This window comes from Notamacropus eugenii, chromosome 6 (assembly GCF_028372415.1).
Source record: "Notamacropus eugenii isolate mMacEug1 chromosome 6, mMacEug1.pri_v2, whole genome shotgun sequence".
Lineage (NCBI taxonomy): Eukaryota > Metazoa > Chordata > Mammalia > Diprotodontia > Macropodidae > Notamacropus > Notamacropus eugenii.
This window is the reverse complement of record NC_092877.1, coordinates 153,206,849-153,220,289: the sequence shown is the minus strand read 5'-3', so window position 1 is coordinate 153,220,289 and position 13,441 is coordinate 153,206,849. Positions and strand designations below refer to the sequence as shown.

Genomic DNA, 13,441 nt, shown 5'->3' with positions numbered 1-13,441 from the left:
ACTGCCCTCATATTCTAGAACCAGGGGTAAAATAGATATTGAAAGAATCCACTGATGGCCTCCTGAAAGAGATCTCAAAAGGAAAACTTCTAGGAATATTGCAGTCAAATTCCAGAGTTCCCAGTTCAGAGAGAAAATATTGCAGGCAGCTAGAAAGAAACAATTCAAGTATTGTGGAAATACAATCAGGATAACACAAGATCTAGCAGCTTCTACATTAAGGGATGGAAGGGCTTGGAATATGATATTCCAGAAGTCAAAGGAACTAGGATTAAAACCAGGAATCACCTACCCAGCAAAACTGAGTATAATATTTCAGGAGAAAAAATGGTCATTCAATGAAATAGAGGACTTTCAAGCATTCCTGAGGAAAAGATCAGAACTGAATAGAAAATTTGACTTTCAAATACAAGAATCAAGAGAAGCATGAAAAAGTAAACAGGAAAGAGAAATCATAAAGGACTTTCTAAAGCTGAACTGTTTACATTCCTACTGGAAAGATAATATTTGTAACTCTTGAGACTTTTCTCAGTATTGGGGTAGTTGGAGGGATTAGGTAGGTAGGTAGATAGATAGATAGATAGATAGATAGATAGATAGATAGATAGATAGATAGATAGATAGATAGATAGATGGCACAAAGGTGAGTTGAATATAAAGGGATGATATCTAAAAAATTAAAATTAAAAGGTGAGAGGAAAATATTGGGAGAAGGAGAAAGGGAGAAATAGCATGGGATAAATTCTCTCTCACATAAAAGAGGCAAGAAAAAGCTTTTTCAGTGGAGGGGAAGAGGGGAGAGGTGAGAGGGAAAGAATGAACCATACTCTCATCGCATTTGGCTTAAGGAGGGAATAACATGCACACTCAAATCGGTACAAAAATCTATATTATACTACAAGAAAGTAGGGGGAAGGGGATAAATGGGGAGGAATGAGAGAAGGGAGAGCAAATGAGAGGAGGGGGAAATTAGAAGTAAATACTTTTGAGGAACAACAGAGTCAAAAGAGAGAATGGAATAAATGGGGGGCAGGAGAGGATGGAGGGAAATATAGTTAGTCTTTCACAACATGACTTTTATGGAAATGTTTTGCATGAATACACATGTATAACCCATATTGAATTGCTTGCCTCCTCAATGGGGGTGGGTGGGGAGGGAGAAAGGGAGAGAAGTTGGAACTCAAAGTTTTAAAAATGCATGTTAAAAATTGTTTTTATATGCAACTGGGAAATAAGACATACAGGCAATGAGGTATAGAAATCTGTCTTGTCCTATAAGAAAATAGAGGGGAAGGGGATAAGAGAAGGGAGGTATGTGATAGAAGGGAGGACAGATTGGGGGAAGAAGTAATCAGAATGCATACTATCTTGGGGTGGGGGAGGGTAGAGATGGGGAGAATATTTGGAACTCAAAATCTTGTGGAAGGGAATTTTGAAAACTAAAAATACATAAATTAATTAATTTTAAAAAGGTAATTTATCTGCAAATACCCTTATTCATTTTCTCTCTCCCTTAAGTCCCATCCCAGTTTTTCATTGTGAGGATGGATATGGACATGGTTTCTCAAAGGCTTTGTCAGTGGAACATATGTTCTGGTAGGTCTCGCCAACTTGGAAAGGCTGAGTGTGGGTCTTGTGATGGATTCTATGTCTCTCCTCTGCAGACCAGTCTTTCTGTATTCAGAAGCCAATGGCAAAGTTAAATATAAGATAATATGCATTTTTAGAAACAGTAACTCATGAAGACAGTCTACAATGAGATAAAGGGGCTTAATGTCTGTGTCAGTGAAATGGGTACACACACCACTAAGATCACAGATCCCTCAAGTATATTATTTTCCTAAAATTCCTCTGAGATCTGCATGAGATTATAAAAATGAGGGGTTGTTAATCTTGTTTTGTGTTATGGACCCCTGTGTCAGTCTAGTGAAGTCTATGTGTCCCTTGTCAGGATGTTTTAAAATGCATAAAATATATAGGATCATAAAGGAAATAAGCTCTATTGAAATAAGGATGAAACTTTTTCCTACCCAAGTTCATGGACCCCCTGAAATCTATCAAGGACTCCAGACTAAAAAAAAAAACCTAAAAAAACCCCAACAAAGTTCACTGAAACATCAGACACGTAAGAGTGAGAAGCTCTTAGCTAAAGTCCCACCTTCAACATAATTACCATGATGGAGGCAGACAAGTCACTTATTGTCCCTGAAACACTACTTTCTTTTTTTTATTGTATTCTTATTTAGTTTGTTAAAGATTTCCCAATTATATATATATATATATATATATATATATATATATATATATATATATATATATATATATATATATATATATATATATATAAAATTTAACTTTTAACATTCATTTTAACAAAATTTTGGGTTCCAAATTTTCTCCCCTTTTGTCCCCTCCCCCCACCCCAAAACACCAAGCATTCTAATTGCCCCTATGACCAATCTGCTCTCTCTTCTATCATCCCTCTCTGCCCTTGTCTCCATCTTCTCTTTTGTCCTGTAGGGCCAAATAACTTTCTATACCCCTTTACCTGGATTTCTTATTTCCTAGTGGCAAGAACAGTACTCAACAGTTGTTCTTAAAACTTTGAGTTCCAACTTCTCTTCATCCCTCCCTCCCCACCCCTTCCCTTGGGAAGGCAAGCAATTCAATATAGGCCATATCTGTGTAGTTTTGCAAATGACTTCCATAATAGTCGTGTTGTATAAAACTAACGATATTTTCCTCCATCCTATCCTGCCCCCATTATTTCTATTCTCTCTTTTGATCCTGTCCCTCCCCACGAGTGTCGACCTCAAATTGCTCCCTCCTCCCCATGCCCTCCCTTCCATCATCCCCCCCACCCTGCTTATCCCCTTATCCCCCACTTTCCTGTATGGTAAGATAGGTTTTCATACCAAAATGAGTGTGCATTTTATTCCTTCCTTCAGTGGAATGTGATGAGAGTAAACTTCATGTTTTTCCTCTCACCTCCCCTCTTTATCCCTCCACTAATGTCTTTTGCTTGCCTCTTTTATGAGAGATAATTTGCCCCATTCCATTTCTCCCTTTCCCCTCCCAATGTATTTCTCTCTCACTGCTTGATTTCATTTTTTAAAGATATGATCCCATCCTCTTCAATTCACTCTGTGCACTCTGTGCACTTTGTCTCTATGTGTGTGCGTGTGTGTGTGTGTGTGTGTGTGTGTGTGTGTGTGTAATCCCACCCAGTACCCAGATACTGAATAGTTTCAAGAGTTACAAATATTGTCTTTCCATGTAGGAATGTAAACAGTTCAACTTTTATAAGTCCCTTATGACTTTTCTTTGCTGTTTACCTTTTCATGTTTCTCTTCATTCTTGTGTTTGAAAGTCAAATTTTCTTTTCAGCTCTGGTCTTTTCATCAAGAATGCTTGAAAGTCCTCTATTTCATTGAAAGACCAATTTTTCCCCTGAAGTGTTATACTCAGTCTTGCTGGGTAGGTGATTCTTGGTTTTAGTCCTAGTTCCTTTGACTTCTAGAATATCCTATTCGACTCCCTTTGATCTCTTAAGGTAGAAGCTGCTAGATCTTGTGTTATCCTGATTGTATTTCCATAATACTTGAATTCTTTCTTTCTAGCTGCTTGTAGTATTTTCTCCTTGACCTGGGAACTCTGGAATTTGGCCACAATGTTCCTAGGAGTTTCTCTCTTTGGATCTCTTTCAGGCGGTGTTCTGTGGATTCCTTGAATACTTATTTTGCCCTCTGGTTCTAGAGTCTCAGGGCAGTTTTCCTTGATAATTTCATGAAAGATGATGTCTAGGCTCTTTTTTTGATCATGGCTTTCAGGTAGGCCCATAATTTTTAAATTGTCTCTCCTGGATCTATTTTCCAGGTCAGTTGTTTTTCCAATGAGATATTTCACATTATCTTCCATTTTTTTCATTCTTTTGGTTTTGTTTTGTGATTTCTTGGTGTCTCATAAAGTCATTGGCCTCCATCTGTTCCATTCTAATTTTGAAAGAACTGTTTTCTTGTAAGGGGCGCTGACCACCACACCATCTGGGACGCCACACTGACGGACATCAGGTAAACTGAGTCCAGAGCAGGGAAGGGTGAACAATATGGTGCTGGAAGGGACGGCCCCACCCCTGGTTTGTTGTTGTCACTATAGTTCCAGCTTGTGTTCATTTCTATAGTTTCGGGTTTGTTTAGGTGTGTTACCATGGTTCACTGGACTAGCTGGCAGAGACTATATAATCAGAGTGCTTGCTTGAATAAATCAGAGTTGCTTCACTGACCCACTCTCCCGCCTCATTCTCTTACTCGCGAGCTCCACAGGAGGACGAGCAGCCTGCTGGTCAGGCATAAGACTTGCTCCTCTCGGTAAGCTATGCCATAACCATAGCAACTTGGCGCCCAACATGGGGCCAAGCAACTTGGCGCCCAACGTGGGGCCACTAGCAACTTGGCACCCACCAACGTGGAGCCACAAGCAGGGGGGAAGGAGCAGGAAGCTCAGCCAAAGGAAGTTAGGTCCCTTAAGAAACTCATGCAAGGTAGATTTAGGTCCCTTAAGAAACTCAGCCGAGGGAAATTAGGTCCCTCAGGAATCTCAGCTGAGGGAATCAGGTCCCTCAGTACCCCCCCCCCCCCCCGAGTGAGTCAGGCTCTCCAGAAGCCTAGACAGTGTACAGGAGATATCAGGACAGGGTCAAAGGCCGATACCTGCGACAGGAGACAGTAGCCTGTCTGCCTCACCGAGTCCTCCGGAAAGCGGATCCGAGGAGCGGACGCAGGAGAAGACGCATGCAATTCAGCTCGGTAGGATGAGGTGTAACCGTGAGTAAGATTGAAATGGGGCAAAGCTCACAAAAGTTGAGTCAGGGTCAGTACACATTCTTTCTATATAACATGCTGAAGAATGTGTTCATAGAAGATGGTGGCAAGGCAGTGCAAATGAGAACATTCATTACATCCTCACAGACAGCCCTGTCAGAGTCAGAGAGTAGTACAAGGGACAATAGCCCAGAAAGGCAGCCAGCACTCATATATCTAAACTTAGAAGAGAGATGGAAGAACAGACAGATGGTGCAGAATTTGCAGGACAGTGTTAAAGAGCTAACTGATAAATTGAGAAACCTACTGAAGAGAAAAGACACCTCAGAGACAAGGCTTTGAAACTCCCAGGTGAAAGGGAGGAGACTTGGTGCCACTGGACTTTGTTCCAGAGTCTCCCTCACTTCCACTTGCAGTTTCACAACTTTTTCTTTCAAAAACATTTTTAAGGAGTGGCCACAGATGTGAAATTTTCTTGAGTAAAAGTTAGAACCATCAAGATTTTTATTTTACTCTATAATCCAGATATAGTGTTAGAGAAAGCAATTTGTAATCTGAATTTTGTTGAAACTAAAAGATGTTGGAAAAGTTATGTTATTTAGAAAACCAGGTATTTTCACCTTTGCCTGTTAAAAACTTACAGCTAAGAAGCTGCTGTTTTAATGCTAAACCAAAAATTGTTAATGGATTACTATGTGTGGAAAGAAATGAATGGAGTAATAATTTATTTAGACTGGTTCTGCCCATTCAGAACAGTCCTCCTATATGTTTGGGGTTGGCAGGCATGGGATCCATGCCAATTCCTTTTATTTTGTAAAACTGCCAAGGCTCCTTTCATGTGGATACGGTCATCAGTCCTAAGAAAATTGTTTGGCTTGTCTAATTCATGAATAATGATGTGACTTGCTCAAAAGTTGTAACAATTGACTTTTATATCAGGACAAGTTTTAAATTTGAGAAGGAAGGATCTTAAATGAAATCTCTTATGTATGTGAGTCCTGTTAATGTGCATTGCTTATTTCAACTCCATGGGAAAATTTCACTCCTATCTGAATTCAAACAGTCAAAGATGTTTTATATTTAGGAATTCAGTTATACCTAAGAATTTGGTTTGTTAGAGTACTTGCATAGTGGCTAAATAAAATTTCTTTTCCATAAGGTCTCTCTCCTTAGATACCTGAGTTTCAGGTATCCAGGGCTTGTGGACGGTCGGTTGGTTTTTTTTCCCCTTACCAGCTACCAGCTTTCTTTGTGAAAGTGCTGTGGGCTGTAGCTGAAATTTGGAAGGTACCCAAAAGTTACTCAAATCTCCCCTCTTTTCTAAAGCCACATGAGCAATTAAGTTGGATTCTTTGCGTTAGGGTCTAAAAATTGTGCTTCAGTTTTTGTAAGTTGCCTCCTTCCACCAGGTGGAGAGATGTCCTTTCTCGAGAATTATAATATCACCTATCACCCTCTGAATCATCAAGTTCCTCATACTGGTTAAAGACCTAACCCCTCCAATGTTGGGACCCTGTGAGGTAGGGTCAGCTCTACGTCCAGTCTCAGCAGGAAGCAGTTTCAGAAGCCGAGACCTTGATCCCTTATCCCAAAATATGTTGGGTCCCATCTGCTTAAAGGGAGACAGGGTGGGGTGCTTGAGTACATGTACTTGGACCCCAGAATTCAGGCCAGGTAGAAAGGATGAATAGAACCCTGAAGGAATGTATTGCTAAGCTTAAGGCTGAAACTGGCAAGTCCAAAAATGAGATGCTTTAAGTGTGGAAAAATAGGACATTACCGGAGGGAGTGTAGAGACAATGCAGAGGGAAGAAAAGGACTTCAGAACCAAGGGAACAGAACACCATTTAAGAGTAAGCCAACCACACCCTGTCCAAAATGTAAGAAAACAGAACATTGGGCTTCAGAGTGTAGGGCATTCTCCCCTCTCAAGGGTAGTGCTCAATATTTAAACATGCAGACGGGCATCCCTCCAGCCCAGGAGAAAAGGAGGGGCTACTGGGAGGACGCAGAGACGATCCTACAGGCCACTTTAGAATTCAGGAGGAGGTACCGGACACTCAAGTCGGTGCCATACAGTCAAAATTAATTAGAAGCCTAGGGAATTTCCTGATACCTCCATGCACAACAGTATGGTTACCAATAGAGGAAATATGCGTCAAAACAAAGCAAGAGATTTTCATTTCTGCACCAGCAAACGCTTACACAGGCTTACAGGTTGTAGTACAACAACCACCTATTGGTACCTTACACAAGATCCTGATGTGCAACTCTAACAATGTGGAGGTTGAGGTTGATAGAGGGCAGCTGGAAGCACAATTGATACAAATGAATTATAACATAGAACAAACAATATATTGGACTCAACAAATTGGCAATCAGAGACCAATGCTTACCATATATATAGAAGGAATACCTAAAACAGGCCTTGTTGACACTGGTGCAGACAGAAGCGTATTCCCTTTTTCACAATGGGAATCTCAATGGCCAATAGGAGAGGAAAACAATGTATATGGCATAGGAGGCTCACAATGGGCCAGGGAGGTGGCCAGACCACTACGGTGGACTTTTGAGGACAGATCAGGAAAATTTTGGCCACAAGTATTGAAAGGGCTTCCCATAATACTATGGGGAAGAGACCTGCTTACACCATTAGGGGTAAGATTAACAACAAAATTTTGAACAATGCTGTGAGAATTCCACCACCAAAATTACAATGGATCTTGGATGAGCCCATCTGGGTGGATCAATGGACCCTAAAATATGAAAGTCTCATGGTCCTGAAAGACCTAGTACAAGAACAGTTAGAGTTAGGACACATTGAGGAATCCTTTAGTCCTTGGAACTCTCCTGTATTTGTCATAAAAAAGAAATCTGGAAAATACAGAATGTTGACTGATTTGAGAAAGATCAATAACACCATGACACTCCAGTCATAGGAAAGAATGTATTTACTGATGCCACAAAATTAAATAGAGCAGCCACATATGTATATCAAGATAAATGATTACAGGTATATGATACTCCGTTCTCATCCACCCAAAAGAACGAACTATTTGCGGTCTGGAAGGCTTTAGAAATTGATGAGCCTATCAAGGTCATTACTGACAGTAGATATGTAGCCACACTTATACCAGACCTAGAGACTGCCTGGATATCAACTCATTTAGAAATTGGACAGTTGCTAGCGGAAGTCCAAAACACCATAAGAGGACGTATGTTCCCATTCCACATTTTACATATAATATCACACTCCAATCTACCAGGGCCTCTAGCAGAAGGAAATGAGGTTGTGGATCGAGTGGGGTCAGGAGGTGTATACCTAGAAACCACTGAGGAAGCTCAGCAGGCTCACAATAAGTTTCATATATCAGCAAAATCATTAAGACATTTATATAAACTTACTAAGAAAGAGGCCTGAAAGATTGTAAAATCATGCACAACATGCATTCCTTTCCAGCCAGCGATGCCATGCAGAGTGTACAATCCTAAGGGATCACATCCTACTGATATCTGATAAATGGATGTGACTCACATAGCTTCATTTGGGAGGCTTAAATATGTCCATGTGTCTATAGACACTTTCTCCAGTTTCATCATGGCTACTCTATGCCCCGGAGAGGCAGTCAAGGATGTGTGTAGTCATATGCTTCAATGTTTTGCTGCCCATGGAGTCCCATGACTATTAAAGACTGATAATGGCCCAGCATACACTGCTTCAGCCTTCCAAAAATTTCTCTCAGAATTCGGAATCTCTCATGTGACTGGGATCCCCTATAACCCCACAGGACAAGCCATAGTAGGACGTGCGAACTGCACCGTAAAACAATATGTCCAAAAACAAAAAGGGGGAGCTTCAGGACCCAGGTCCACAGCACATGATCAATTAAAATTGGCACTTTACACTATCAATTATTTAAAATTCGATGAGCATGGTCTTACACCTGCCATGAAACACATGGTCAGATCAGGCAGACCACCAGATGATTTTAAGAAAAAGATTGCAATGGACGCCTCCAGCCACGGGACAGACAGCCATGTGGTGAGATCAGGAAGGGCAATGGCATGGACCACATACCATAATAACTTGGGGCAAGGGTTATGCTTGTATCCTTACAGGAGACAAGGAGATTTGGGTACCAGTGAAAAGACTACGGGTCGTACAACACGGGGAAGAAATCACAGGGATTCTGCCAGAGAAAGAAGAAGAAACTATAATGCCTGAGCCATGAAATTAGTCAGCTGCATCTTACTGCTTCTAACAGTGAGCCAGGCCGAGGACCAGTATTGGACCTTTGGACATTAGTAGACATTTCAACTTTACAGGACTGGTGAAGGGCTATCCTTGGTGTTTGTACAAATCATGTATCAGTGGGATTTAGGGAACAATTAAAGATGGATCATGAATTCTATCAGGCCATTCTAATGTTAAGAAATGAAGTAATAGCAATTGGAGATAAACTGCAGGCCATAGAAACACAATTGGCTTTAAGATGTGATTACAGATATTGTCATTTTTGCATGATGAACAAATTGTACAATGATACTGAATTTAATTGGGAAGAAATAAGAGCTCAGTTACATGGTTTAACACTCACCAACGTTTCAAGTGAAATGAAACTGTTGGAAAAATTGGCATTGGATATAAATACTCAAGGGACAAAAAAGTTAATACCTGAAAATTTTGTCTCAGACATGATGCAACTTTTTGGTCATTCTACCTCATTGTTTAATTGGCTAGGTCCATTGTTGTCAGGAAGTATTGTTATCCTGATTGTTATATGTCTCATACCAGTATGTCTCAAATGTGCCCTACAAACTGTAAAAGATACAGTGAAGATGCTTACTGAAAATCAGTTCAAGCTGAGAGATGTACAAACCCGTGAAGGTCATCAGGGCTAAAACAAAAAGGGGGAGTTGTAAGCGGCGCTGACCACCACACCATCTGGGATGCCACACTGATGGACATCAGGTAAACTGAGTCTGGAGCAGGGAAGGGTGAACAAGATGGTGCTGGAAGGGACGGCCCCACCCCTGGTTTGTTGTTGTTACTATAGTTCCAGCTTGTGTTCATTTCTATAGTTTCGGGTTTGTTTAGGTGTGTTACCATGGTTCACTGGACTAGCTGGCAGAGACTATATAATCAGAGTGCTTGCTTGAATAAATCAGAGTTGCTTCACTGACCCGCTCTCCCACCTCCTTCTCTTACTTGCGAGCTCCACAGGAGGACAAGCAGCCTGCTGGTCAGGCATAAGACTTGCTCCTCTCGTAAGCTATGCCGTAACCATAGCATTTTCTTCAGTGAGCTTTTGAACTTCCTTCTCCATTTGGCTAATTCTGCTTTTGAAAGCATTCTTCTCCTCATTGGCTTTTTGAACCTCTTTTGCCAATTGAGTTAGCCTATTTTTCAAGGTGTTATTTTCTTTAGCATTTTTTTGGGTGTCCTTTAGCAGGGTGTTTACTTGTTTTTCATGCTTTGCTTGCATGTCTCTCATTTCTCTTCCCAGTTTTTCCTCCACCTCTCTAACTTGATTTTCAAAATTCTTTTTGAGCTCTTCCATGGCCTGAGCCCATTGAGTGGGCTGGGATAGAGAAGCCTTGACTTCTGTGTCTTTCCCTGATGGTAAGCATTGTTCTTCCTCATCCAAAAGGAAGGAAAGAAATACCTGTTCCCCAAGAAAGTAACCTTCTATGGCCTTATTTTTTTTCCCTTTTCTGGGCATTTTCCCCTCTAGTGACTTGACTTGCGAGTGTCCTCTCCACCCCCACCTCACCTCCAGATCCGCCCAGCCAGCGTTTGGGTTCTGAGATTCAAATGCTGCTTCCCATCCTCAGGGCTTTGGCGGGGGCAGGGCTGCTATTCAGTGTGAGATTAGGTTCAGCTGCTCAGGTGGGGGCAGGGCCGCCTCACGGGGCTCAGTTCCCTCAGGGGGTTTATGCAGAGACCTTCAACAATGGATCCAAGCTCCTGCCTGCTTGGGGAGCCCCAGTCTGCTCCCACCTCTGCTGCTACCTCCTGAGGGGGCCTGAGTTATGGGGGCACCCCACTCCCCTTTCAACCCACCAAAGAGACCCTTTCACCAACCCTTGTCACCTGTGGGTGGAGGGACCCACGCGGCTGCTGGAGATTCTGTCCCTGAATCCTGCTCGGATCTGCTCCTCTTGGTTCCACACGGCCAAGGCAGAGCTGGGCTCAGCTCCAGGTCCGCAGTGTGACGGACCTTTTGCGAGAGGTTTTCAGGGCTCTCTGGAACAGAAATCTCCTCTGCTTCGTTGTTCTGTAGCTTCTGCTGCTCCAGAATTTGTTGGGAGTTCTTTTTTACAGATATTTTATGGGCTGTGGGTTCAGAGCTAGTGTATGTGTGTCTTTCTACTCCGCCATCTTGGCTCCGCCCCTGAAACACTATTTTCTCATCAATAAAATGAGAACAATAATATTTGCACTACTCACCACCAATGGGCTGTTACTATGAATGTGCTCAATAAATCATGTATTTGATCAGTTATTATTATTAACAATAATGGTAGCTAGCATTTACGTAAGGCTTTAAGATTTACAAAGCACTTTACGTATGTTATCCCAATTGATCCTGACAACAACTCTGGGAGGTAAATGCTAATTCTGTTTTACAGATGAGGAAACTAAGGCAGCCAGAGGGTAAGTAACTTGCTTGTGGTTACACTGCTAAGTAAATGAATGACATTGAAAATAACTTCCTTCCTCATTTTTTACTTACCTACTTTAAAAAGTTCACCTTACCCAATTTATTTTGATTTATTCACTACAGATTCTTTCTTTTAATATTTTAAGAAACTTGACTGACATTTAAAAATTTAAGACATGTTTTATCATATTTCAAAAGACTTATCTGTTGCAATAACTATGATCAATTTAAAATTATCACTATGTTACAACTTATTTCTTAAAAGTAAGCAAACTTACAGAATGAATGAGAGGTCCCAGCACAACAGCACTGTCCACACATCGGCCTGTCAAAACAATGTCAGCACCCAAGTCAAGGGCTCGGCTTATTGGTCTTGCACTATGGGAAACAAAGGAAACTTGAGTTGATTATTTTCATCAAGATTGATTTTAGGTTTCTGCTTTTAAATGAACAAAACATCTCAGTATTTCATTTACCAATGCTCCACATGATAAAAATTTGTTTTGCTAAATTGAATTCTGTTCACTGACTCACTCATATTTTGCATCATTCAGTCCATAAAATGATGTAAACAAAAAGATTTCCTGAATTTCCTCCATTTTAAGTTGAGAAAACTCAACATTTTCTCTGGAAGCATATCTAAACAAACTTTTCACATTTGTGGAATAAGGTATTCATTTTCCCCTTTTTTCTTTTTAGAGCTTTATTGATGGCTTTTAAAATACCAGTTATTTCCCAACATTCATCCCTACATACTGAACCTTCCCTTGTGAATAAAGAAAAATAATTAAGCAAAAATAATAATCAAGAAGCATTTATTAAGCTCTTATATGCTAGGCATTACATTCCAAACTAGGCCATTCCAGAGCTAAATGCATCATCATCTGTCAACAAGCGCACACTGAACATAAGACCATATATGGGGTACTTACCATTACAAAGACATATGGTCTCTCTGCTTTCAAGGAGCTTAGGAGTTAGGAAATATAGATAAAAAGAAAAAATGAAAGATGGCATATGCTAAAGGGTACAAGAAATGTGACAGATAATAAATGCTTACAAGGACTAAAACGAGGGCTTCATCGCCAATGGCTAGTAGCTAAAGCAGCCCTCCCACCACAGGTGGAGCTTATGTTGAATCTAGAAAGAAGAGGAAGAGTTACATAAGAGAGAAGAGTGGATGAACACCATTGACATTCCAGGCAAAAGGAATAGGGTAAGGAAAACTTTCTGTAGTGGGAATGCAAATAGGATGTTTGAGAAACAAGAAGTAGATGACTTTAATTAGAACTAAGGGAAGTTAGAGGAAAATGAAGGAGATTAGGGCTGGACTATGGAGGACTATGAATGATGATCTAAGAAGTGTGGACTAGGGGGGCAGAGCCAAGATGGTGGAGTAGAAAGACAGACCTGGAGAAACTCCCCACATAGCCCCCAAAATACCTGTAAAAATGTTACTCTAAACAAATTCTAGAGCATCGGAAGCCACAAAACAGCAGGGTGAAAGAGATTTCCAGCCCAAGGCAACCTGGAAGGCCAACAGGAAAGTTCTATTACACTGGGCATGGAGCAGAGCACAGCCCAGTAGGGGCTGCATGGCACAGCAGGGACAGGACCCAGAACAGACCTTAAGGCACCACTGGCAGCAGCAGTTCCCAGATTGCTCAACCCACAAACGCCAAAGACAGCTTCAAAGGTCAATGAGAAAGTTCCTTCACCCAGGAGAAGGGAACGTGGTCTGAACCACCAGCAGCAGCCACAGCAGGAGGAGCTTCCATTTTTGGAACCCTCTACCCAAAACCCCTGGGGGAGTTGAGCAACTGAACTGAATCTCAGTCCTAAGCCCAGCCCTGTGCTGAGGAGGAGCTCTGGCGTGGTGGAGCTGGAGGTAGTGATGAAGAGGACATTCTTCTCTCATACTCTGGGCAGAAAAGTTACTGGTTGCTCCCAGACCAG

The 13,441-nt window shown here is 41.3% G+C and overlaps 1 protein-coding gene and 1 long non-coding RNA gene across 5 annotated transcripts in view; one reads left to right on the top strand and one right to left on the bottom strand.

Annotated features, from left to right (window-relative positions):
• LOC140511973 (uncharacterized) overlaps positions 1–13,441 on the bottom strand; it is a 146,657-nt gene that overhangs the window by 99,978 nt on the left and 33,238 nt on the right. For all 4 annotated transcript variants that reach the window (XR_011969737.1, XM_072621315.1, XM_072621314.1 and 1 more), the window contains one exon: positions 11,764–11,863. Coding sequence is in view for 3 of the 4 variants with exons in the window: in XM_072621315.1 (XP_072477416.1) it covers positions 11,764–11,863 (100 nt within the window). In the remaining variant the exon portion in view is untranslated. The remainder of the gene's footprint in view (positions 1–11,763; positions 11,864–13,441) is intronic.
• LOC140511975 (uncharacterized) lies at positions 4,053–10,003 on the top strand. Its single transcript, XR_011969738.1, has 2 exons — positions 4,053–4,367; positions 8,940–10,003. It is a non-coding gene; the product is annotated as an uncharacterized lncRNA (long non-coding RNA).